General features: G+C 41.6%; 2 protein-coding genes across 4 annotated transcripts in view; one reads left to right on the top strand and one right to left on the bottom strand.

Annotated features, from left to right (window-relative positions):
* The window catches only part of Atp6v1c2 (ATPase H+ transporting V1 subunit C2), a 59,155-nt gene extending 52,521 nt beyond the window's left edge, over positions 1-6,634 (bottom strand). Inside the window, exon 1 of one of the 2 annotated variants that reach the window (XM_034514026.2) lies at positions 6,498-6,634. The gene's annotated coding sequence lies outside the window, so the exon portion shown is untranslated. The remainder of the gene's footprint in view (positions 1-6,497) is intronic. The other variant, XM_076942082.1, reaches the window with a different exon arrangement.
* Positions 6,635-6,666: 32 nt separating this feature from the next.
* Nol10 (nucleolar protein 10) overlaps positions 6,667-25,279 on the top strand; it is a 78,208-nt gene continuing 59,595 nt past the window's right edge. Inside the window, exons 1-11 of one of the 2 annotated variants that reach the window (XM_076942080.1) lie at positions 6,711-6,841; positions 7,347-7,565; positions 8,831-8,876; positions 10,975-11,073; positions 14,318-14,395; positions 15,852-15,889; positions 17,064-17,200; positions 17,925-17,990; positions 19,867-19,927; positions 21,691-21,776; positions 24,980-25,058. In XM_076942080.1, coding sequence (XP_076798195.1) covers positions 11,013-11,073; positions 14,318-14,395; positions 15,852-15,889; positions 17,064-17,200; positions 17,925-17,990; positions 19,867-19,927; positions 21,691-21,776; positions 24,980-25,058 — 606 coding nt within the window. In that variant the 5' untranslated portion in view covers positions 6,711-6,841; positions 7,347-7,565; positions 8,831-8,876; positions 10,975-11,012. Of the gene's footprint in view, positions 6,842-7,346; positions 7,566-8,830; positions 8,877-10,974; positions 11,074-14,317; positions 14,396-15,851; positions 15,890-17,063; positions 17,201-17,924; positions 17,991-19,866; positions 19,928-21,690; positions 21,777-24,979; positions 25,059-25,279 lie in introns of both variants that reach the window. The other variant, XM_034514401.2, reaches the window with a different exon arrangement.

Below are 25,279 nucleotides of genomic sequence, written 5' to 3'. Positions count from 1 at the left end.
TGGATGCTGGAAAACAAACCTGGTCCTCTGCAAGGGCTATAAGTGCTCTTAACCATCCAGCCGTCTCTCCAGGCCTCAAGGTTTCTTTCTCGTTGAGGACCAGGAAGCCTAATGAGCTGACTAGAACCAGGAGCAGGTCCCAATCAGAGCAAGGACAACTTTCAAAGCCCAGGCTGCAGTGACCTATACCAACTAGTCAGTCCACACATCCTAAAGCCTGCAAAACTAATGCCACAAGCTAGGGACTTTGGTCAAACTACAAGCCTATCAGGGAGGACATTTCTTATTTGAACATAACAATTTCCACAACCCCTGACCTTGCTCCCTATTTACTGAATACTGGGATCATAGGCATGAGTCATGAGGCCCCAGGTTTGATCTTACCACAACAACAGAGCCGCAGCCTCCTGCAATTGGAGGTTTTGGTTTTTGTTTCTTTGTTCATTTGTTTTGTTTTGTTTTGATTTTTCAAGACAGGGTTTCTCTGTGTAGCCCTGGCTGTCCTAGAACTTGCTCCATAGATCACCCTGGCCTTGAACTAAGAGATCTGCCTGTCTCCTGAGTGCTAGGATTAAAGGCTTGTACCACCACCACCTGGCTGGGTTTGTTTGTTTGTTTGTTTTTTAAACTCGCTTATCTTTTTATGTGCATGAGTCTTCTGCCTACATGCACATATGCATATTGCATGCCTGGTGCCCAAGGAGGACAAAAGAAGGGGCTAGAAATCCTGTGCTGGAGTTAAGGATAATTAGAAGCCTCCCTGTGAGTGCTAAGAACCTAACCTGGGCCCTCTACTAGAGCAGCAAGTGCTCTTAACCACTAAGCCATCTCTCCTCTCTAGACCTGTTTTGTTTGAGATAGGGTCTCAGGTAGACCAGGCTGGCCTTTAAAGTGCTCCACAGCAGACGATGACCTTGAATTCCTAATCCTCTTACCCTCAGTCTCCTAACTGCTGATGTTATAGACATTGGCTGTCATGTCCCACCAAAGCCCTGGACTTGATCCTTAGCGCTGCAACAGACAACAGAACACTGGCTTCCTGGAATTAAAAATATTTAGTTTAATGCCATTGCTATTGTGTATATGTGATGTGTGCATGTCTTATGTGTGTGTGAGGTAGGGCATACATGCCATTGTCATGTGGAAGTTAGAGGGCAAATCTGTGGAGTCAATTCTTTCTACTTTTGTGTGGGTTCTAGAGATTAAATCCAGGTGGTCAGTCCTGGCAGCAAAACTTTATCCATTGAGACCTCTAACTGGCCCAGAAGTTTTTTTTTTTTTTATTTTAAACGACCAGATATTTATATACATTGTTTGGTTCCTACTTTCCTGATGACTACTCTTGTGGCCGACATCCATATGTTTTTATTGGTCATAAAAATACTATCATATATTTTATTAGATTGCTTTATCTTTATTGAGTACCAGGAGTTCTGTTTGGTTTTGATTAGAAGTTATATTTGTTTCCTTTACAGTCTTGGAGATTGAGCCTAAGATCTTATATACTAGGCAAGTATTCTACTAACAATTACAGCCATTTTTATTTTATATTTTTCAGTATTGAGGAAATATCTCCTTAAGTTACCTAGTCTGACCTTGAACTTGTGATATATATTTATATATATAAAATCAGACTGGTCTCAAACGTGCAATTCTTCTGCTCCAGCTTCCTAAGTTGTTGGGGTTATGGTGGGGTCTATGTGGTCAAGACTGGCTTTTGTTTTTTAATTAAATTTTTTTATTTCCCCCACAGACCCACCTACACACTCTGTAGACCAGGCTGGCCTCAAAGTCAGAAATTTGCCCGACTCTGACTTCTGAGTGCTGAAATTAAAGGCATGTACTACCATACCCACCTAATTGTAAATTGTATCCTTGTGCATCTGTATAGAAGAAATGTGTGCCAAAGCTGCCCTTAGAGGCCAGAAGAGGACATCAGATCCCCTGGAGCTGGGATTCCAGTTGTGAATTGCCATTAGCTGCTGTTAGGAACAGAAGAGCAGTGGAATTCTCTCCAGCCTTCCCTGGTGACCTAAATTAGCCATGGACTCAGTCTTCTTTCTTTAGCCTTCCTGGGGTTGGGATTACATGGGTACATCACCATGCCTGGCTAGGAGCTCTTCACAGATCCCAAACACTAGTCTGGTATATGTGTATTTTGTAAATATTTTCCCAGTCTCAATACATTTTTCCCAATTTATCTTCATTTATTTACATATGTATCTGTGTGAATACATGTGCATTTGTGTAGGTGGGCAGGTCTGTGAGCACACAGATATCAGGAGAAGGCACTGGATCCCTTGGAACCAGAGTTACAGGTGCTTACAGGATACAAGGTTTGTTGTGCAGGTGCTGAGATAGAAACCCTGGTCCTCATAACTGTGCTGCTAGTGCTCTTAACTGCTGGGCCATCTCTCCAGTCCCAGTCTTGATGTATCCTATTCATTTTCTTAAACAAGTCCTTTAATGATCAGTAGCTATCATCTCTCATTACAGAAATAGTGATGGGAAAGTTCTAAGCCATGTATAGTAGGCTCTTGTTATCATCTCCGCCTGACTAAATCATCCACAGAAGGAGTTGTGTTCTTAAACTATGTATTTTGTCTTTTGTCATAGCCTGTTCATTATGATTAGTCTTGTTAAGTAAAACATTCACAGTAAAACTGTGGTCCAGTTACTCAGATCTGACAACCAGAGTTAAATGGTGAGCAGGTACCAGTGTTGTGCACATTACACTGTTAAATTGCTAACCGATGTTTACATTTATTGAAAGCCTGCCCTGGGAGCAAAATTTGTCTCCACCAAAACTCTGTATCCTGGGTCAGGCTAACCATCTGACTCTGTAAGGGAGTAGAAGAGAAAAACAAGCACCTAACAGAATTTAAAATATCTCATCAGGCTAGAGAGAGGATTCAACCATTAAAAGTACAAACTGTTAGCCAGGCGGTGGTGGCGCACGCCTTTAATCCCATCACTTGGGAGTCAGAGGCAGGTGGATTTCTGAGTTCGAGGCCAGCCTGCTCTACAGAGTGAGTTCCAGGACAGCCAGGGCTATACAGAGAAACCCTGTCTCGAAAAACCAAAAAAAAAAAAAAAAAAAAAAAGTAAAAACTGCTCTACTGCTCTTGCAGAGGACCTGGGTCCAAGCATCCACACTGGACAGCTTACAACTGCCTGTAACCCTAGTCCTGCATGATCCAACACCTCTACGCTTCACTAACATTCACATGCACATATCTAAATATATACACAACCACAACTAGAAAATAGTAACATAGTTTAAGAAAATTGTATAGTCCAAACTTATAAAGCCTATGATTAACATTCTTTTAAAAAAATGTATAAATGCAAAAAGGAAAAGGGGGCATGGGATATGGGTTTCCTAAGGGGGGTGGGGGGGAATGGGGATAGGGGATGCCATTTGAAGTGTAAATAAAATATCTAATAAAAAAAAAAAAAGAAAATTGTATAGTTGAGAACAGTTACAAGGTAAAGTACTTCCAACAGATGTTACTGTTGTTTATCTCATCTGCAGTGGGAAAAGGGGCCCAGAGCTCATGCATGGTGAGGTCAGTGGAAAACTCCAGTTGACTTCCTTACCCTCCTTAGTTGACTTCTGTTGGATGTTTATATGTATGTTGGATGTTTATAAATATGGTGGGGCTCCCCCAGTGTGACATGTTGTTTTCCTAACTGGGCTACTCAGTCATCTCTGCCAGGTGTTTTTAGCACCCAATTTGATGTTTTCTTGTTTATCTGTTCTTCTGTCTGCTACTTGCTATTTGTTGTTTTACTTTTGCTTACTTTATATTTAATAAGCTCACTCATTCAAAGCCCAAAGTATGACTATTACAGGTCATCTCCTGGGCTGTGCAGAACAGGCAGTGACCCTCTGTGGTCAGGCTCTGCAAGTTTTGAGGGAATGAATTCAAACATGGTCACAATGTCAGGCATCAACTTCATCATAAAGACAGGGGTCAGGGTTGGGAAAAGCACATGCAGAGCAGTCTTGTGGCTAGATTGTAGTTCACGAATGTGATTAGTTAGCTTATGTTTGTTCTCAGTGAATATCTGACAGTCTTTAGCCAAAGGCTTCTTTTAAATACACATTACAGCATTTTAAGATAAAGAAATGGGGAGACAGATACGTGGGGTCAGAGGATATTTTGTTGGACTCAGTTTATTCCTCCTACCTGCGATCACCTTTACTCTATAAGCTACTTCCCTGGCCCTCTGACAAAGGATTCTACAATTAAACAGCTCGAGCCTGGTGTGGTGGCACATGCTTTTAATCCCAGTATTCAAGAATTTGAGGCAGGCAGATGTCTGAGTCCCAGGCCAGCCTGGGGAGTGGCAGACATTCTGAAATCAGTGATTTGCAGCACTTAACTTTCACAACAGCCAGCTGCAGTAGGCACAGTTATAAGCCTTATTTTCTCAAAGGAGGAACCAAAGGCAGGAGACTAACTCTCACTATGCAGCAGCACATGTTAGAGACAGCAGTGAAGCCCAAGCAGTCTAGTTAAGTCTGTGTTCCAAGGCTCCTCAACAAAGTTCACTGCCCCCTCCCCCCCACCTGGGGACAACTAGGTGCCTTGTTAGATAAGATGCTGCAAGCACTGGAGCAGACACTCTCTGAACCCAGCTACTTCCTCAGCGGCTGCTGTGCAAAGTAGGTCAGAGACTTTGCTCATGCTGAAGCAAAGCCTCTGTTCTCTTGTGTGCAGTTGCTGACTCTCAATTGTGCTGTTCTTGTTGGAGAGACAAGTGGATGTGTTTGAAATAGAAACCATCTTTGTAGAGCTGTGTGGTATCAACACAGGCTAAAGCACATCAAACACTGAAGGACCTTTGTTAGGAGCCGACTCGTAGCAGAAAGCAGCTATCATCTTTGCAGCCATCTTGAGCCATATACCTTGGCAAGAGACTTGTTTTCAGCAGCCTACAACAGCTGAGCACACTCTGATAAGCATCTTGTTTATCCCACATATCTTGTTTTGCTGTTTAGTGCCCCCCAGCTGCAAGGCACACGTGGTATCCATGCTATACATGCCTGTAAGGTGCACGAAGTATCGACGCCTACAAGGCACGTGGCAAAGCATATAAATACCCTGGACTTCCCTTCAATAAAGGAGACTTGAGACTTGATCAGAACCTCTGTCTTGTCTCCATTCTTCGAGTCTCTTCCCCTTCATTCCCACTCTCTCTCTTGCTAGACCTTGACCCAAGGACCGGAGCAGCAGCTGGGGTAGGACACAGTGGCCCCCCAATCCGGGCAGTGTGGGCCTCAACAGACTTTGGATCAGGATGACTTTTCCCCCTTCTTTTTATGTGTGTGTTGGGGATCACATTCATAGCCTTGAGCTTGCAGGCAAGTACTCTACCACTGAACTAAATTCCTAGCAAAGAGTGCTTTGTTCTGTATGTGTCTCTTCCCTCAGATTTGTATGTTGAAATCCTACCCCTCAAGGGGATGGTATTAGAGAAAGGGGTGGGGGTGGGGAGGCTGTTGCCAGTCAGCTTTCTGTAACTGTGACTAAACATCTAAGAAAGCAACTTGAAAAAAAAGGACAGGTTTACACTGGTTCTTATTCTCAGAGGTGTCAGTCCCATGGCTGCAAGGCTGTGGTGAATCAGAACACCATGGTGGCAGGAACATGTGCCTCAAAATGTCAGGAAGAGTGAGATAGAAAAAAGGAGAAAAAGAAGGCAGAGAAAGAGGAAGAAGAGGGAGAGAGCTTTCATAGGCATGAACCCAGTGACTTACTCCTCCAAGCTGGCTTCAACCTAAAATTTAAAACAATTCTTTACGTTATTTATTTTGTGTGGGGATGGGTGCACATGTGTCTGACTTGCCAGAATTCTCTCTCTCCTTCACTACATGGGTCCTGGGATCAATCTTAGATCACCAGGCTGGATACAAGGTGCTATTACCTGTTAAGTCCAGGCCTCAACTCTTAAGAGCCTATTCCAATATCTATTGATCAAGTTGGAGCTGTTATAATCCAATCACTTCTCAATATCACCATCATCGGGAGATCAGTGTTCAACCCACGAACAATTTTAGGAAGTGTGACAGTTCATATTCAAACCATAGTGGGGATGATAGTGTTGAGGGTGGAGTTCTTATGAATGTGATTCGTGTGTTTGTTTTTAAAGATAGGGTTTCACTCTGTAGAGCAGGCTGTCCTCAAACTCACAGAGACTGCCTCTGCCTCCCAAATGCTGGGATTAAAGGCGTATGCCGCCACTGCCAGGCTGTGACCCGAGTTCTTATAAAGTAGGTTATGGGAAGGTCATTGTCTTTTCTACCTTATGTCTTTTTTAGCACTGAGAAAATGCCCATGAAAGAAGTCAGCCCGACCAGAAAGTCATCCCAAGACCTCAGATGTGGACAACAGAGGCAGCTTGTATTGAAAGAGCAGTATAATTTAAGAACTTTCTAAAAATGATAACTGTCACATTCCAGTCTCAAACGATATGAGGTTCAAACTCACTTCCCCATCTCATGCTTTCTCGTACGATTTTTCTTTTCATTTTCGCTTTTTCCAACCCCAGAGCAACTGCACGTATCTCCGGAGCCGCTCTGCTCGTCTCTAGTGCTTCCGCCCTGGGGCGTCCAAGTGAGCGTGCGTTTCCGGAGCCAGGAAGTGCGTCATCAGCTCGCGCCAGTTCCTGCACGTTGTGCCGGGTCGCCAAGGCTTTGGATGCTAGAGTGTTCGGGTGGGCCGGCGTTCTGTAACTGCGTGCCGGATTCCGGCTGCTCCTCGCTGCGATGCAGGTCTCCAGCCTCAACGAAGTGAAGATTTATAGTCTTAGCTGCGGCAAGTCTCTTCCTGAGGTGAGTCCTCATCCCCTCGCCGCCTCCGCTCCTCTCATCGCCCCAATGACTGACATACATCTCTAGCTTACCACTGCCTGACTGTGGTGGCTGGTTTTATGTCAGCTTGACACAAGCTAGAGTTAACTGAAAAGAGAGAACCTCAACTGAAAAAAAAAAATGCCTCCATAAGATCTAGCTGTAGGACACTTTCTTAGTGATTGATGGGGAAGGGTTTAGCCCATGGTGGGTGGTACCATTCCTGAGCTATAACCCTGGGTTCTATAAGAAAGCGGGCCAAGGGCTGGAGAGATGGCTCACAAATAAAAATATAAGAAAGCAGGCCAAGCGAGCCAGTAAACAGTACTGCGCCATGGCCTTTGCATAAGCACCCTCCTCCAGGTTCCTGCCCTGTTTGAGTTTCTGTCTTGAGTTCCCTCAGTGACGGATTGTGATGTAGAAATATAGCTGAATTTTATCACGGCATAGAAACCCTAAGACAACACCTTTGTTTTGCTTGTATTAGGTTCACGTGTAAGAACATGCTGACTGTCTAGAAACTACTCTCAAATCCTTTAATTGAAAGATCATTGCCTGAAATACAGTCAGAGCAATACAGTCACAGACTGTAAGGTAGCTCACTTACTTCGGAGAGTTGGAAAACTGTGGTCCACCCCCAGGCTCTCCAAAGTATCATCCTGTTCCAAATACAGACTGCCTTGGTGTACACTTAGGGACTAGAGAGGTGAGTCTGCATGACTAGAGACTTCTAAAGATTATTTTGCCATGACTAGTAAGACTAGTACATTGGCTTTTCTCTTTTAAAAATGATTTTTTTTCCCATTTTTTTGGGGGGGGTGCCGTTTAGCTTCAGATTTATTGACATTTTAAGCTGGACACTTCCTTGTTGCTGGTGTTGTTTTATATAATGTTTGCTAGCATCCTTGGTCCATACCTACAAGATACTGGGATTACATCTACGAATTGTGATGATAGCTTTAAGAATTGCCATAAGCCTTCTGGGAAGCAAAATTGTCCCAGTAGAGACCCATCCACTCAGTGACACTATAACTGACAAGCGCGCTATTGTTGCTGTTTATTCAACTGTTGCCTGTAGAATAAAATTGGCTTTCAGTGAATGTGCTGGTAAAAACCACTCTTATCCAGGGTTGGCTATTAGGCCAGTCATAGTTCCTATTCTTTCTAAGAAATACATTTGGCTGGCAAAGAGATACGTTTATAATCCCAGTGCTTGGGAGGCTAAGACAGGATGATTGTGAGCTTGTGTTCAGCCTGGCTACAGAGCTACATAGTGTGACTCTTATCTCAAAACAGGCACATATACACACATTAGGGGAACTCACTCCATATAGAAATTAAGGCCCATCATTTTGAGAGTTTGCATTCTCTTAGCTTATAGATGGATAAATTTTATGCTTTTTAAAAATGCTTTGTAAAACAGATGTTTTAAAATTTGTTTAGTATATGTAAATATACTAGAGAGATGGCTCAGCACTTAGAGCACTGGTTGCTCTTCTAGAGGTCCTGAGTTCAATTCCTAGCAACCACATGGTGGCTCACAACTATCTATAATGGGATCTGATGCTTCTGGTGTGTCTAAAGACAGCAACAGTACACTCACATATATAAAATAAATACTTTTTAAAAACCTAGGAAGATGGATCAGTGGTTAAGAGCACTTTCTGTTCTTCCAGAGATCCTGGGAATTCCCAGCAACCACATGGTGGCTTGCAACAATCTATTCTGGGATCTGATGCTCTCTTCTGGCATGCAGGCATACATGCAGACAGAGCACTTACTTACATACATAAAAAAAAAAAAAATTAAGTAAAATCCAGAACATATGTTATCATGGAGTTAAGATTATAGAATAGTCCCACTTTCCATTTTATTATTTCCTGTAAGCTTACATTTTCTAAAATGAACATTATTTTGCAAGTAGGAGATAATTTAGATATGTTTTAAGGTGCACTCTCTGTTTTCTTGTAGTGGCTTTCTGACAGGAAAAAGAGAGCACTGCAGAAGAAGGATGTCGGTAAGTATGCAGGATACTCCAGCTCATCAGCTACCTGTGGGACGGTGTCCTCAGCTCTCTGGCTCTCAAGCGTGGGGTGTGGGAAATAAGCTTTTTGCCTTCTCTTTTTGACATTGTTGGTTACTGTCCTCCTGGTGGTATGATATCTCCCTTTCAAGATAACGAGGTAGCCTCACCCTCTTTCACGGATGGCAGCAAGGCTCCTGAGTCAGAGGCACAGACTTTAGTATTTATGACATGGCAAGATGGCAGGAATTTCAGCATGTTTATCCTAGTTGCCCCTTGAATGCCTTGGGAGGGCTTCAGCATGGCTCGGATGAGGCCTGCACACAGTGGGTCTGTGTGTCAGGGAGGAGCCCAGAAGTGGGAAGCCCACTGCTTTGGTAGCAGGCAGAAAGCAGGCCTGCTCTTCTGTGAACTCATTTGTCAGAATTCAGAGTTGCCAACAACCCTGAGACATGGCTCAGGTAAAAGTGATTAGACTCTTGCAGGACTGCCACCACGCTCAGCAAGATGGCCCAAGGAGGACTGTCTTTCAAAACAGTTTCTACTGTGTCAGAATTTTTATCAGTTAGTTGAATCTCTCTGTTTTGCAATAGAGAGACAGTAAATGTTTTCATTATAAACAGAAGAACTTTGTGTGTAAAATGTCTGGATATAAACAATGAGATCTGTTTGTAACTCACCTGGCTTTGATGAGTTTATTCACATTAAACATTTTTCAGTTCAGGTTGCCAATGAAAGGTGGCTTACCTTCCTGTAGATTTCAGTTTTAGCTGAGTCTCTAAAAACAGAGCGCTAGGAGGGTTTTTTTGGCTGTGAGATTGAGATCTTTTGGCAAGCTTCTTGGAAAAATGGGCTCTGTAAGGTACTAAAGTCAGGTAGAAAGTGAGATTTTTAACTCAGGAGGAAACAAATGCTGCTCAGAGCTTATAGACTGGGATTTTATCTACTCCCCTTCCAGGACGCTCATGTGTAACAAAGTGGATTCAGGTTATTTATGGGAAGAAACTGTTTCCTGGCCTGCTCAGGTCTAATAGGTGTCTAACAATTCAAGTGGTTCAGTATTTTTGTTGTTGTTGTTCTTTGTGGTGCCAGGGTTTGAACCCAGGGCCTCACACATGCTAATCATGTTATCTAGCACTAAGCCACACCCACAGACAGGCCTTACTCTAATCTTAATATTTGGGTTTTATTCACAAGGCATATATATGTCATAGATAAGCTGTGTTCGAGGTAGTGACCAATCAGAATCCTTACTCTGGTAGAAAAAAAATTTTTTTTTTTTTCTGAGCGTAGGTGTTTGTGCTGTGGCCCACAGAGGCTGCACTAGTCCTTCCTGTAGCCTGTGCCCTCCTGGCCGCAGAGAGGCAGAGCTAACAGGCAAGCATCAACTCGACGCTAACTTCTTGGATAAGCCTAAGATGTTGGAGGCTCATGCCTAGAAATGTTTAGCTGAAAACACTGTTTGTTGTTGCAGCAGTGACTAATGGTGAATTAGTGTTCCTCCTTCACCGAGGTCTTTAAAATTATCATTGTGGACTTTTTCTTTTCAATTAAAAAAAGATGTTCTTTCTTTTTAAAAAGTGAGAAAAAAGTCAGTTTTCCATTACCGTAGCCTCATGGTTTTGGAGGGTTTTGTCTGTGTACAACTGGTTTTGTTGCTTTGGGGCCTGTGGTGAGACAGCACGTGGTGGTGGGAGCTCAGGGCCAAAGGGGCTGTTCACTGTTTAGCATCTAGGAAACAAGAGGAGATGGAGCAAATGAATATCCTATAGTCTGCTTTGAGGGCATGACTCCAGTGGCTAAGACCTCACTACCCCTCCCCCAAAAGTTTTACTACCTCCCAATTAAAACATGAGCCCAGGAACCAGACCTTTGGACACTTGGCTCCCTGGGGAATTCAGATTCCAACTGTTAACTGGTAGGAGCTAAGAGGAAAGCTGGGTGGTCTGTGTTGGGGTCTTTCTCAGGGATGGGAGCTGTTGGGTTGTATACTGCTTCCTACAGTCATTGTTCCTGTCCGGCATGCTCTGTCCTTCTCCCCTGATGCCCATGTTGAACCCCCTTTCCATCCCACCCCCTTCTCTCTTTGTAGATGTTCGTAGGAGAATTGAACTTATTCAGGACTTTGAAATGCCTACTGTGTGTACTACTATCAAGGTGTCAAAAGATGGACAGTATATTTTAGCAACTGGTAAGCATCTTTGTGGTTATGATTTGTATGTGTTCCATAACAGGAAGTGCTCTAGTAGGAAAAGTTCACCCCCTTTGTTTACCTCAGTGTTTCATTATAAACGTTTTCAGACATACAGAAATACTCAGAAGAATTTAATGAGCCCTCATTTATCTGTGACCTAGATTCTGTACTGAATAGCTTACTGTGTTTATCAATCCATATCTTTTTAAAATGAATTTTCAGAGTAGATCACAGATAATAGCTTTTTATTTTTAATTTTTGGCCTCATTATATATCCTAAACTGGCCTCACAGTTTTCCTGCCTCTTCTTCCAGGTGCTGAGATTACAGGCATGTGCATCCATCCAGACTTTGCTCCACTCCATTTTAATGGCCTCATGTAAACACAGCCAATCCCTTTGTGCTATATTGATGGCTGCCATAGTATATCTAAGCCTGTGGGTTTGGTTTTTTGCTTTTTTTGTTTTTTTTAAGATTTATTTTATTTTTTGTATATGAGTATAGCCGTATCTTGTTAGTGAAATGTGTGTATGCCTTATGCCCAGAAAGCCAAAAGAGTTTTGGATCCCAGGAACTGGAGTGACACACAGTTGTAAGCCATCATGTGGGTGCTGAGAACCAAACCCTGGTCCTTTGGAAAGCAGCCAGTCTCTTAACAGTGAGCCCTTCGGCCTCTGTTTTTATTTTGAGAAACTGGGAAAGAGGGTTGAGAAGACCTGAGATGTTTAGACACAGTTATTGGGGGCTAGAAGGAACTAAGACCTTTAATTCAGATCTTCTAGATCCAGAGATACTGAATGATGGGCCCAGTGCTCTAGGGGGTAGATGAAGTGGAAGGATTTTGTTATTATTTGATTTAAACAGGTTCACACTGTGCAGCTCTGGCTGTCCTAGACCTGGCTGTGGAGACCAGGCTGGCTTCAAACTCACAGAGATCCACTTGCCTCTGCCTCCCAAGTGCTAAAATTAAAAATGCATCACCATGTCTAGCAAGAGAGGTTTAATGTTAAATTACACTTTCTTTTATGAAATCATTCTCTACTCCTGACAAGATTAATTGGCTTCTTACTTAGAATCCTTGGGTTTTACTTTGTTGTTGTTGTTGTTGTTGTTTTTGTTGTTGTTGTTTTGTTTTTTTCAAGGCAGGGTTTCTTTGTGTAGCCCTGGCTGTCCTGGAACCTGCTCTATAGACCAGGCTGGCCCCAAACTCAGATTTACCTGCCTCTGCCTCCCAAGTGCTGGGATTAAAGGCGTGTGCCACCATTGCCAGTTAGATTTCACTTTTACCTTTAAAAGACTTTTCATCAATAATATATGAACATTGATAGTCTCAGAATTGAAGTTTTGATTATAGTTGCTTTTAATTTAAATATCTCTGAACAGCTAGTGGCTGTTAGAGACAGTGTGGTTGGGTGCAGGGTCCTTTTGTTTACCTACATTCTGGACCTTTCCTTGGAACTCACAGAAGTGGATTTAGGGATCCACTTGCTGTCTGCTTATGTCAGTAGAGCTAGTCCTTTCATCTCTGGCTTCTGCCACTGCCTCCATCTTTATCACTGCTCTAGGACTTGTGGCTAAAATCAAGTTGGATAAAATCTGTCTCTGGAGATGTTTCAGTCAAGATTGGGAAATTAACTACCTGCAGGAATCAGACCAGGGCATGTGCAAATTGTGATCTGTCACAGAGCTAAGCAGCCTTTTGGCTTCCCTTGGAAGCATTGAGTTTAGAGTCAGACCAGATTCACACGCTCCTTTCCTTCTCTTTAGTGCTGGGGACCAAACCCCGTGCTTTGAGAGTGCTGTGCAAGTGCTCTAGCAACCAAGAAGTGTCTCAGCTGCAAATCTGTCCTCAGTGACCTTGTTAGACTTTACTGATACATAAGGATGGAAATGGAAACAGAGGCGCTGATTCTATCCAAATGTATGTTTTTGCCACATATCTTTTTCTCAAGAACCAAGATAATGTAAGTGAACCTTGTAGACGATGCAGAAATAAAAGGAAAAACAAACTCAAATTCCAAGCAAAGGCCCTGTATATCTTAGTAGTTTTTCCTGAGGCCCATCACACAGGTATCATCATCCAGTGGCAGACTCAAAGTCTACAAGCTTTTCTGCTGTAGGAAGACTTGCTGTCCTGTTGCTTTGGGAAACAGGATGTCTTCTCTAGCCTGAGTTCATGTGCCTGCTGCCTCAGCCTCCTAGTGCTGGGGTTATAGCCATGTATTACCATGCTAGGTATATTTTTTTGGTTTTTAAGCTTTTCTTTTTTTAAATGAAATCTTAGGTTTTGATTCATGTTAGAAAACTATTTCCTGTGTTTGTTTGTTTTTTTTATAATGTCATTTTGGTTTTAAAAAATGATCCTTATTTTTCCTCACTCAAGCATGGTACATTTATATGGAATGCAAACATTATAGAAGAATGTGACATAAGATGTGAGCATCCCCAGATAGTTGCTGTGTCTGCACTTATCTGCCCACCATCCCTATGAAGCTGCCTTTAGTTTCATAGAGTTGGGATCTTATGCACTCTGTTGCAGTCCTTCCTCACCTCTGGTCTTTGAACTCACTTCCCTTCTCATTGTGGGGGCTGCTGGTGACTCAGCAGGTAAAGGTGCTTGCTGAGAAGCCTGAGTTCAATCCCTGAACCCCACATGGTAGAAAGAGAGAACCAACTGCACAGCACACTTTGGGAGCCTGTTACTGGTGCTACGGCTCTGCTCATCTTTGTGTGCCGTGTGTTTCCTGGGGGTTACCACCGTTTATTTAAGCAGGGCTCTCTCAGTGGGGCCTGTTTGCTTTTAATCTTTGGCCATGTGTGACACGAGTTGCAGGGAATATTCTTCCTGTAGCTCTTGTGCTTGTGGCTGGGTTTCTGTAGTCCACAAGTGGTGTAAGTTGAAATACAGTTTCAAGGTGAATTCCTGTCACATACCTTACATGCATTAAACATTACCAAGGAAGTTGAATCCGTTAGTGTGTGAATAATTTTTTAAACCCTTTCACTGACAAAAATACTAAGCATCTTTTTTGTCTTGTCAAACTACTTAATTTTTTCTGTCTTTTACTGGATTACTATGAGTCTTCTTAGGTATTTATATTTCATTTTCTATAGTTCTTTGATTTCGGGATAACTATCCTACCTCAGGGCAGAAAGGACACAAAGCAGTTGTGTAGGGTGTGGCTATGCAAATTGTAGCCTTTGGTTTTGCATCATGCTAATTTTTTTTTTTTTTTTTATAGGAACATATAAGCCTCGGGTCCGGTGTTATGACACCTATCAGTTATCCCTGAAGTTTGAAAGGTGCTTGGATTCTGAAGGTAAGAGGCCAACTCTGGGCTCATAAATAGCTTTTCAGAATTGTCCATTGCACTGCTTTTTAAAACGGGAGTGGGTTGTGTGGTAGGTTTTGGTTGCTGTAGATTAAGTAGTTTATTTAAGATGGTGCTGCACTTAACAGGCTACAATCTGCATTGGCCACGCTCTGGGCTGTGCACAGGCTGTCCTCATGGGGTCGGCCAGGTGGGCTCTGACCTTTAAGGCTGGTCTAGAATAGGCTTCCAGCCTCACAAAGGTTATGGCTATGGGACTAGGAGGTGGTGTCTCCTTTCTAGCTGGGTTTCAGCTGGACTCCATTTGCTTTATAAGGCTGCCAGCATTTTTTTTTTTTTTAATCTTATGTGTATGGGTGTTTTGCCTGCATATTTATCTGTGCACCATGCATGTGCCTGATACCACAGTAGGCCAGAAGAGGACATCTGATCCACTCCAACTGGAGTTACAGATGGTGAGCTGCATGTGGGTGCTGGGACTCGAAACCTGGGTTTTCTGGAAGAACAACAAATTCTTTTAACCACCAAGTCCTGTCTCCAGCTCTGAGAGACCTCTTCTTTTAAGAGATTCATATGATTAAACAAATCTTCCCCTTTGTCATACAGTATAATATAATCTCAGGGAGTGGTGCATCAATAACTCACAGGTTCCACCCTTTCTCTTACCAGGGGGACATGGCACCCTGTAAAGGTTACAGGGGTCATTTCCAGAATATTGCCTAATATAGACAGCAAGTTAAAATGGCAAAGGTTTTATCAGCCCAGTGTTTTAGGAACAATAGGTAAGAAGTAAATGGGATACAGTGCTATGTAGAATTGCCCCATACCCTCCTAGTCTCACCCTTGCTGCCAGAGAACATAGAAACTTTGTATGCCATTAATAACAGCTGTTTTACTCTGGTTTTGTGTAGAGATAAACTTTGTTTAGGCAAAGAGTTACTGTTGCTTTTTTCTTCCTTTTTGTTTGAGACAGAGTTTCTCTTTGCAGTTATGCCTGATTCACATCTAGACCAGACTGGCCTCAAACTCACAGAGCTCTTCCTTCCTCTGCTTCCCAAGTGCTGGGAGTAAAGTCCTGCACCACCACATGAACATCCAGCCTGAGGCCCCATCTTAAAGCAGCATTTTAAAGGCTGCTCTTTAGTTTATAATTGAAAATCTTAAAAACTACTAAGAACACCTCAGCAAAACTATGGCAAAAACTTTTAGGAATCATTCTAAATTTACTTTAATTCTGTAAAAAAGAAAAAATCTAGACAATAGTAAAGACTAGCCATTTAGTATTAGTGGGAATGTTCTTCCTGTTGTATGGAGAGGTAGGACAAAAACAGCATTTGTATATAATTATTCACCAGTTAAAACCAATTAGAATCCTGACTTGAAGCTTGTAACGGTTTTGTTAGAACATTGGTTGGTAATTGCATTTTTCCCTATTATTTTGCAGTTGTCACCTTTGAGATTTTGTCAGATGACTATTCAAAGGTATGTTTTGTAGGGTTGGTTTGTACTTGGCTGTGCTCAAGAATTGAGTGAGGAAAACTTACTTTTTAAAAACATATTTACTTTTTATTTTTGTTGATATGCATGTGTGTGTCTATGTCAGCGAATGTCATGTGTGTGCAGTTGCTCTTAGAGACCAGAAGGGGGCATCAGATCCCCAGGTGATTGTGAGCTGCTGATCTGAACCCAGGTCCTCTGAAAGAGCAGCAAGTGCTCTTAACTGTCTCTCCAGCTCTAGAACTTACTTTTCTAATATTTTTATGATATTCACAGTGTTAAATTAAAAGTCACTGTGTAATAATAGGTTTTCTGTCGATTTTTGGCCATGTACATGTATGATGTGCAATATCTTTTAAAAAAAAAACATTGGGAGTGAACTTTTGGTCACCTTAATGTCAAGTTGGTTCTTAGCATCTCACGGCCTCACCTTTACTCTAAGGGATTGGTAGCAGTCACCCTTTGTTAGGTACCTCATGGTCTTGATCTGTGGTTCTGATTATTGATGTTAGCCTAGGCATGTTTGCCTTCATTTCCTTATTTATACAAGATAAGGAAGCCAACAGTTTGTTCAGTTCTTGTAAGTCAGTGAGAGGTTGTACCGTGCTGTGGTGCAGGTCTGAGCACAGCGGAGTAGACTTTCCTGATACATTGGTCCGTCTTTGACTTTTCATGGTGATCTTCAGTAGTTTTCAATTGTTAGGAAGCCCTTTCTCAGTTTAAAATGGAAATGATGGGAAGTGCCTGATGCCCTTAAGTATTCACCAGTTAAAAGGATTTCAACAAGCAAAACTTCTCATGTCACGTGCATCTTGAAAGAAAGTTGAATTTCATGGCTAACGTGGCTTTCTCTTCTGGCTTCAGTTCCTCCAACTATGAGGCACACAGATTGTCCTTTTAGCTGGCATAGCTGTTAGCTAGGATTTTGGTATGGTGATTTTATAACTTACTTTTTCTAGCACTGATAGATATGCATTTAAATACTATGTTAGGTTTTCATACACATTTCTGTCATATGCTAAATGTACATTTGTGTGCACACATCGATATATTTGTATTTGTACAGAGTGAGCAGGGGAGAGATGAGAGTTTTTCTTGCTTGGGTAGTTTTAGTGATGATAAAAGTTAAGCAAACAAACCTTGATTGTTTTCTTTTCAGATTGTCTTCTTACATAACGACAGATACATTGAATTTCACTCACAATCAGGCTTTTACTACAAAACCAGAATTCCCAAGTTTGGCCGAGACTTCTCTTACCACTATCCATCCTGTGACTTGTACTTCGTAGGTGCAAGGTACTGATCAGATTATTGTTGCTTTCTCCTTTCCACCTCCCACACAGCTAGCTGGCTTCTCTTCTTAGATCACTTGTAGACTTTTTCTACTTAAGTGTTCTTAATAGAAAAAGTGATGTGTCATTACTGTGAAAGGGAATCAGTCTTAGAAAAAGACATTAACACATACATACATACATACATACATACATACGTACAAACAATAGTCTATATGTTGATATGTAGTTTCAAGTAGGTGGTATTATGCTTTTTGTCTTGTTCAGTATCAATGATGAATTTCTCTGTGGGCCATTTTGTCACTAATGGCATATGTAGTTGTTGGGTTAAAACCTACTTAGGGGCCTGGGGATGTGACTCAGTGGGTGAAATTCTTTCTTTGCAAGCATGAGGACCTGGGTTAAGATCCTCAGTATGGCAGTGCAGGCCAGTAACTTCACTGCTGGACTATGGAAGGAGATAGATCCCTTGGAGCTGGGGTTACAGATGGTTGTGAGCAGTCTGAGAGGTGCTTAGAACCGAACTCAGGTTCCTGCAAGAGTTTCAGCTCTTAACCACCAAGATGTGGCAAATTCTGAACAAAGTGTATATATTTAGATTAAGTTTTTATCAGCTTTTCAAAGAGAAGTGATGGCTTGTGAATAAGAGCTGTGCATGAGCTTCTAAAGTTTATACTTACTCACAAGAAAGTGCTTGTAGATCACCAGATTCTCTTTGTTCCTTGCAGCTCTGAAGTTTATAGATTAAACTTAGAACAAGGGCGGTACCTGAATCCTCTCCAGACAGATGCTGCGTGAGTACTCCAGTTCCTCTGCTGCACATGTTTTGCCTAGGAGATGGAGCCAGAGGCTTGTGTTGTTATCAAATGACCTAGTTGCATTAAACCAGCATCCTGGGCATCTATAAGAATATCATTAACTATGCTCTTAATCAGAATTGAAAGTGTTGTTCAGTTTCTTTTCCTAAGACCACCATCGCCTGGTCCTGTGATTTCTTAAAAGTTTAAGTTCTATATAAAAAGACTTGTGATTTAATTCCAGCACAAAGGAAGCACAATTGGGTGGATCTCTGAGTTCAAGACCAGTCTGGTCTACATAGCAAGTTTCAGGCCAGCCACGATTTTATACAGAGATCCTGTCTTAAAACTCCAACAACAAAACTTCTAGTTTTTAAAAACTCAGTTTATTATTTTTACTTTTAGTATTAAGCTTTCATCATGATTTGTTTTATGTTACTTTTTTCTTGTGAATTCCTTTTTTTTAAGACAGGGTCTTTACTGTGTAGCTCTGACTGACCTATATATAACTCACTATGTAGACCAGGCTGGTCTTGAATGCCAAGAGATCTGCCTGAGTCTCTCTCCCAAGTACTGGGTTCAAAGGTATGCACTGTCACACTCAATTTGTGAGAATCTTTAAAATTCTATTCTTGAATTTAAATTTTTAGTTGTTTTTTTTTTTTTCCCTTTTGCTACATAGTCTAAGCTACCTTTTCCTTTTAAAAAGCTTTTTGGTAATTTATTGTTTTATACTTGTTCTTTTGCATGTATTTTGCTTTCTGTTTCCTTTTGAGATAGTGTTTCCATGTACCCTGTGTGGCCTGGCATTTAATATAGACCAGCTGGCCTCTAGCTTGTGGCAGTCCTCCTGTCTCTTGTCTCTTCAGTACTGAGATGACAGGCATTGCTACCATGCTCAGCTACACTTTTATTCAAAAAGAAATTCTACAAAAAAAAAAAAAAAGAAAGAAAGAAAAGAAAAGAAATTCTTCAGGAGTGACCCTACCATCTACCTCCTTATAATGAATGAGGAGTAGCAGATGCACAGAGGAGTGGACACACTTATGCCAAGTGTTGTGCAGCCCTCTCCCTACATCAGCTAACAGTGACAGCAGGTTCTGCCAGAGCTCATCCTGTCTCCATTCACAGAGGGCAGCTGCACTGGGGTAGGTGGCTTGCCCAGGGCCCTGCAGCTATGTAGGCATGAAGCTGGACTGCTGCCCATCTGTATATACAGAGCTTCTAACTTTGCCTTATCTCTGTAAGAGGATTCTGAAAGGAGAGCATGGAGTAGTAAAAATTCTGAGCTGGAAAGATGGTTTTGTTCTTCCCTGGTTTAAAGTACTTTATGTTTAAAAACTTGTAACTTTATAATACATTACTGCATAATGAAAAATTACCTGCTCTCCAGCTGCTTAATTTCCTGTTCATAACGTCTGTTATTTATTGCATATCCTTTATACTCTGGGCTAGAGCATTTTATTCTTTAATCCTCACAGTAACCCATTGAGGTAGGTCAAAATTCACTCTAGTGAGTAAGAAAATGAGGCTTTGTCTGCACATCCAGGTCTTGAGATTGCCATAGTGATGGCCTGTGTTCTTAAGAATGCTGCCTTGCCTTGGAGGAAAATAGAAGGTCCTTTCTTCTCATGGTGGGATAATATTTCAGAAGGAGGGCCTCTCATGTCTGGCATGCAGCAGGTAGTGTCTCCCTGGGTATTGGGGCTCTGGTGACTGTGAGCCATGCCTTTATTTCATTTGTGGATGAGAGTCTGCATATTTCTGTCCACAGGATTTGGATGTGCTACAGACTTAGAATGTTCATTGAGTGCCTCTTCTCCTGAACTAGATGCTCCCTAATACTTTTTCCTGTGTTTGCATTACTGTTTAGGGAGAACAATGTTTGTGACATAAATGCAGTGCATGGCTTGTTCGCCACAGGAACAATAGAGGTTAGTATGTGTTCACTCTGAAACAAACGTGTTTCATTTGTTTACAGTTTCAGTTTTTCTTTAGAATGTCTTTTTCTTTTTGCATTCATTGTGTGTGCATTCCACACTTGCCCCTGTGCTTATATAGAAATAAGAAGACAACTTATTTTAGTTGATTCAGTTCTTCTGTATGAATCCTGGGGATTGAAGTCAGGTTGTCAGGCTTGGCAGCAAGTCCCCTTACCCACTGAGCTATTTTTTCATTTTAAATAAGATTTTCTGGGGGCTGGAGAGATGACTCAGCAGTTATAGGTGCATTATTGATTTTGTAGAGAACCTGAGTTTGGTGTCCACCATCCAGGTAGAGCAGTTCACAACAGCCTATGACCTGAACTCCGGGGGAACCTGAGATCATCTTCAGGCCTCTTTGGGCACATGCACCTACAGACTCATACCTATATACAAACATACATATATATCTAATTAAAACCAGAGACCTGCCTAGCATTGTGTGACCTAGGTTTGGTCCCTAGCGGTGTCTAAATCCATGAGCCAATAGATAATCAGTCAAACCAATTGATTAATCAGTCTTTAGCTTTTAATCTATTTAAGAAAATTACACCTTTAGGCATGTTGAAAACAGTTCAGCGATAGCATCCCACACATTGCTTTTTAAAATAAAAGTGTTATTTTCTAAAAGGTTTTCTGAGCCATTTGGAAGTAAATCAATGAACATTATGACATTTCATGCCTAAATATTTGAAATATAATTTTTTAAAACAAGGACTCAAGCTGAGAATGGTATCACAACACTTGGTAGTTAAGTGTTAGAGAGTTAGAAGCTGAAGGCTAGCCTTGTCTATACAGTGAGTGCAAGCTGACCTTGGGTATAAAGGTCTTTGTCTCAGAAAGCCAAAAAGTAAGCTAGCCATGGTGAAGCATGCCTTTAATCCCATGTTGGGAGGCAAAGACAGGCAAATGTCTTGAGTTTGAGGCCAACCTAGTGTACAGAATTGAGTTCCAGGACAGCCAGGGCTACACAGAGAAACCCTGTCTACAAACAAACAAACAAAACCTCCAAAACTAAAAAAGTAATACAGATTCAAGATTTATCCTGTGGTCTTAGCTACTCTGAAGACTGACACAGGAGAATCACTTGAGCCCAGGAAGTCAATGTTAGCCTGGATGACAGGTTCTTATTCAAACAAACTGACAAAACCATAAAGACCTTTTTCATAAATATAAATGTCTTTATTGCTCCTTCCTCCCGTAGGAGCCAACTCAAGGGTCATGTGTCTGGTTGGGACTTTTTTGGTTTTTTTTGTTTTTTTTTCTTGGTTAGAAGTAAATCACCTTGTAGTGAAATACCCAGCACTGCCAGGATTGCAGGTTAAAAGCTAGGCTTTGATTCTGCATGGAACTGGTGATAGTAAATCTTATTTTGATAAATATTTACAAGCTCTTTTTCTTTCTTTCTTTCTTTCTTTCTTTCTTTCTTTCTTTTTTCTTTCTTCCTTCTTTCCTTCCTTCCTTCCTTTCTTTTAAAAAAGATTTATTTATTTATTATGCATATGAATACACCAACATTGATTTCTTCAGACACAGCAGAAGAGGGCACAAGACCTCATTACAGATGGTTGAGAGACACCATGTGGTTCCTGGGAATTGAACTCGGGACCTCTGGAAGAACAGTCAGGGCTCTTAACCACTGAGCTGTCTCTCCAGCACTTTACAAGTTTTCTAGTTGCAGCTTTTCCTTAAATATTTTTTTTTCCTCTGTTCAGGGTCGAGTGGAATGCTGGGACCCAAGAGTCAGAAAAAGGGTTGGTGTGTTAGACTGTGCATTAAATAGTGTCACAGCAGATTCAGAGTAAGTAGCAATCAATTTACAGGATAACTGTCAATCAACATTCTGATTTAAGTCAGTGCCTCAGTATGAAATTAATTGCCAGAGGATGAAACTTTCTGACTCACATCTGAAACTAGTGTTGGGGATTGTTGTCCTATAAAGCTGTGGGCAAGCCAGGGAGATTCCCTCTTTCCAGGACTGCTCAGAGCAATGTGGTGTTTTTAGTTTTCAGTCCTGTGGGATTGGTGACTGGGCAGGGCCATTACTCTTAGCAGGCTAGAAGATGTGCTTTGAATGCTATGGTGAAGGAAGCAAGGGCTGATTTTTTTTTTTTTTCCCTTGCTCTTATTGGTCTAATTCCTATGCTTAAAACATGTAGAGAGTAGTACATACTTGGAGAGAAAACACATGTTACACAGGTAACAGCTTGGATTAAGTAAGAAGAATGCATCTTTGTCATCCACTCACCAGTGTGGGCTGGCACAGGCTGGCACCACTGCCCAGGTGTTTGCTGTAGGATGTATAGGCAGACCACCCTCAGGCAGGTCTTTGTTCCAGTCTTATCTGTTGCAGTCAGTTCAGAAAAGCCTTTCTCTTTCACTGCTTCTCCAGCAATCCACGTGTACTTCAGGGAGAGTTTACATACCATCCCTTGATGTCATGTGGGAGGGTGAAGCGTCTGATGGTGACAGGTTGCAATGACAGTGAGGATGCTTTAAATTATTGCAAAGTTCTGTATGATTTCCTTTAGGGTGGAAATTCATAACTCCTTTGAAAAGATATTTATATGGAACATCTTTGATTTAAAAAGAATTAAGAATGACTTAGTTAGCTGATGCAGCTCAGCAGGAGGGCTCTTGAGGAGTATGCAAGGCTACAGGCTCTCCCCTGTCCATGTGGGCTGTAATTCCTGGGTCTAAGGGAGTCTCCTGAGTATCTGGTACATAGTAGACACACAGACACTCCACCCAGTTTATTGTTATTAGAAAGAACAGAGGTAGCAGTTAACTAAAGCTACTTGACTACTTATAGTGAATAGCTTCAGGCTGCCCTCAAACTCACTGGATGGTTGAGAATGGCCTTGAACTCCTAATGCTTTTTCTCCCAAATGCTGGAATTACACCACCCCATCCCTTAGTACTTGATATTTATTTACCAGAGACTTTGGTGAGCTCTTTATGTACAGAAAGTGATATTTTGTTAGGTACTTTAATTTGATGTGTTTTGTAAAAGAAAACTCTCCATCAATGACATACTCAGTGTTCAGCTCTTAAGAATTGTATTTCAGAAGTATGTTTGTGCAAGGAAGGGTATATAAATATACATTTTTAGGTATACCTTTCAGTGAGAAAGAACAGTTATCATAGAGTTTTATTAAAATTTTGTAACATTTTTGTAAAAGGATAATGACCATATATATATATGTGTTTATTGTCATGGGGAAAACATCCAGAGGCATACCAAAATGTTAAAAAAATTTTTTTCTTTTTCCTGCTGATTCAGTTTCAAGTGATCTTATTGTATTGTGTTTTACTTTTTTTAAGATTTATTTATTTTTAATTACATGTGTCTATTTGTATCTGCACATAAGTACAGGTACCCATGAAGCCCAGATGGTGTTGGGTCCTCTAAAACTGGAGTTATGGATGGGTTCTGGGAAATCAAACCCTAGTCCTCTAAAAGAGCAGCCAGTGTTCTTAACTTCTGAGCCATCTCCCTAGCCCCTATATTTATTTGTTAATTTAGCTTTAGCCTGTCACTTATGTTATTTAGTAAATTCTAGAAGGTAGAGAAGTTAGAAATACTGTCTAGAGGAGGCTGTCGTTCTTTCCTATGATTGACTGTCTGCCTGAGGAAGTCAGGAGGGTCGCCTGGAAACCAGGAAGAACCAGTAGGATAGTTACATAGGCTGGTTAGGAAATAAATGTGCAGAAGTCAGTGAATTTGGTATCCATTAGCAATTCCCCAGGAGGAGGAGCAGGAGGCAGCAGACCAAAGCTCTCATACCAGAAACTACAGTTATTGAAGGAGTTATTTACATGTCTGAAGAAAGTGATAAAATTGCATTATGAAATAAGCCTCAGAGGAGTAGGAAAACAATTCTGTGTGAAAAGTTATTCTAGAGTTCATTTTGAAGAGTGGGTGATGAAGTCTTTGAGGAGCAGCAGCCTCCTTTCCAGCCACTGCTCAGTGAAGCTCCAGACTAAGACTGTAGGTGGCAGGAGAGGCTCGATAGTGCTCAGGGCATGGTCTGGCCTGGGCTCAGGGTGGTAGCATGTAGCCCATAAGGACTGGAAGCAGAGTTCTTGTCCACTTCTTTTTGTGGGACGCGATCTCACTGTGTAGCGTACCTCAGCCTGCTGAGTACTGGGATTGCAGGCATGCATCAGCACAGCCAGCTCTGGTCTACGTCTGACCTAATCTCTTTTTTTTCCACCTCAATCTTTTGGTGCTAGTGTTTGTAGCTGGTGCTTGAGAAGCATGTTCTAGAACTGTAGCTGTACCTTTTGTCCTTCAGTACCATAGATATTTAGGTCTTAGTCTTTTATTTTCGATGAATGAAGTTGATCTATTTTATTTTTAAAACAATTTTAAATTATGTGTGTGTATGTGCCCATGAATGCAGGTGCCTGCAGAGAGCAGAGGTGTCAATCCCCTGAGCTGGAGTTATAGGTGGTTGTGAGCCACTTGATGTGGATGCTGGGACTTGAATTTGAGTTCTTTGCAAAAGCAGTGCATGTTCTTAACCGATGAGCTCTCTCCTGCCTCAGTGAAACTGATTTTACATCAGAAGTATATGCACCCATATCCCAAGATAAATTGCTTCTCTGAGTAATGATAGGGAGGTTTGGGGGCTCGGAAGAAGGCTCATCCAATAAAGTGCTAGCTGTGCAAGACACGACTTAGTTTAGATCCCCAGCATCCATGTAAACCAATCACTAATCCCAGATCTGCAGAGAAGGACCACACACACACACACACACACAAACAGACACACACATCCTGTAGAAGGTTCAGAACATTCTATTCAGACAATAGAATACAAGATGAAGGTGGGTTATGGGATTACGTTTGTATGGGTAGTGTCTTTTTTATTATGAAAGTTTGGATACAGGTAGACTGTAAACAAATAGCTGGTAATATGAGTTTCCTTGTTAGATTTGAAGTGAAGATAAATGATGACCCAGTTACCTAGTCGCAGAGAACAAATGTTTGCTTTTCAGGATTAACAGCTTACCCACCATCTCTGCATTGAAGTTTAATGGAGCCTTGAGCATGGCTGTTGGAACATCCACAGGGCAGGTAAATGTCGTATGTGAGCATGTGAGCCCGTATTTTGGATGTGTATTGAAAGGCACTTGGGATAGTGAGTGAGACTGTTCTTTTTTGGCTGGAGTGGAGAGGGTGCTCCAGAATAGTAGAACAATATTTTTTAGCGTGTGTGGCCCAAATTTGGAATTCTGTCAGCTTTCTACTCTTGGGGAGTCACAGTGGATTTAAGTACATATTTTGAAGACTCTGGG

The sequence above is a fragment of the Arvicanthis niloticus genome, chromosome 11 (genome assembly GCF_011762505.2).
Source record: "Arvicanthis niloticus isolate mArvNil1 chromosome 11, mArvNil1.pat.X, whole genome shotgun sequence".
Taxonomy (NCBI): domain Eukaryota; kingdom Metazoa; phylum Chordata; class Mammalia; order Rodentia; family Muridae; genus Arvicanthis; species Arvicanthis niloticus.
The sequence above is the reverse complement of the archived record's forward strand: the minus strand, read 5'-3'. Positions and strand labels throughout refer to the sequence as shown.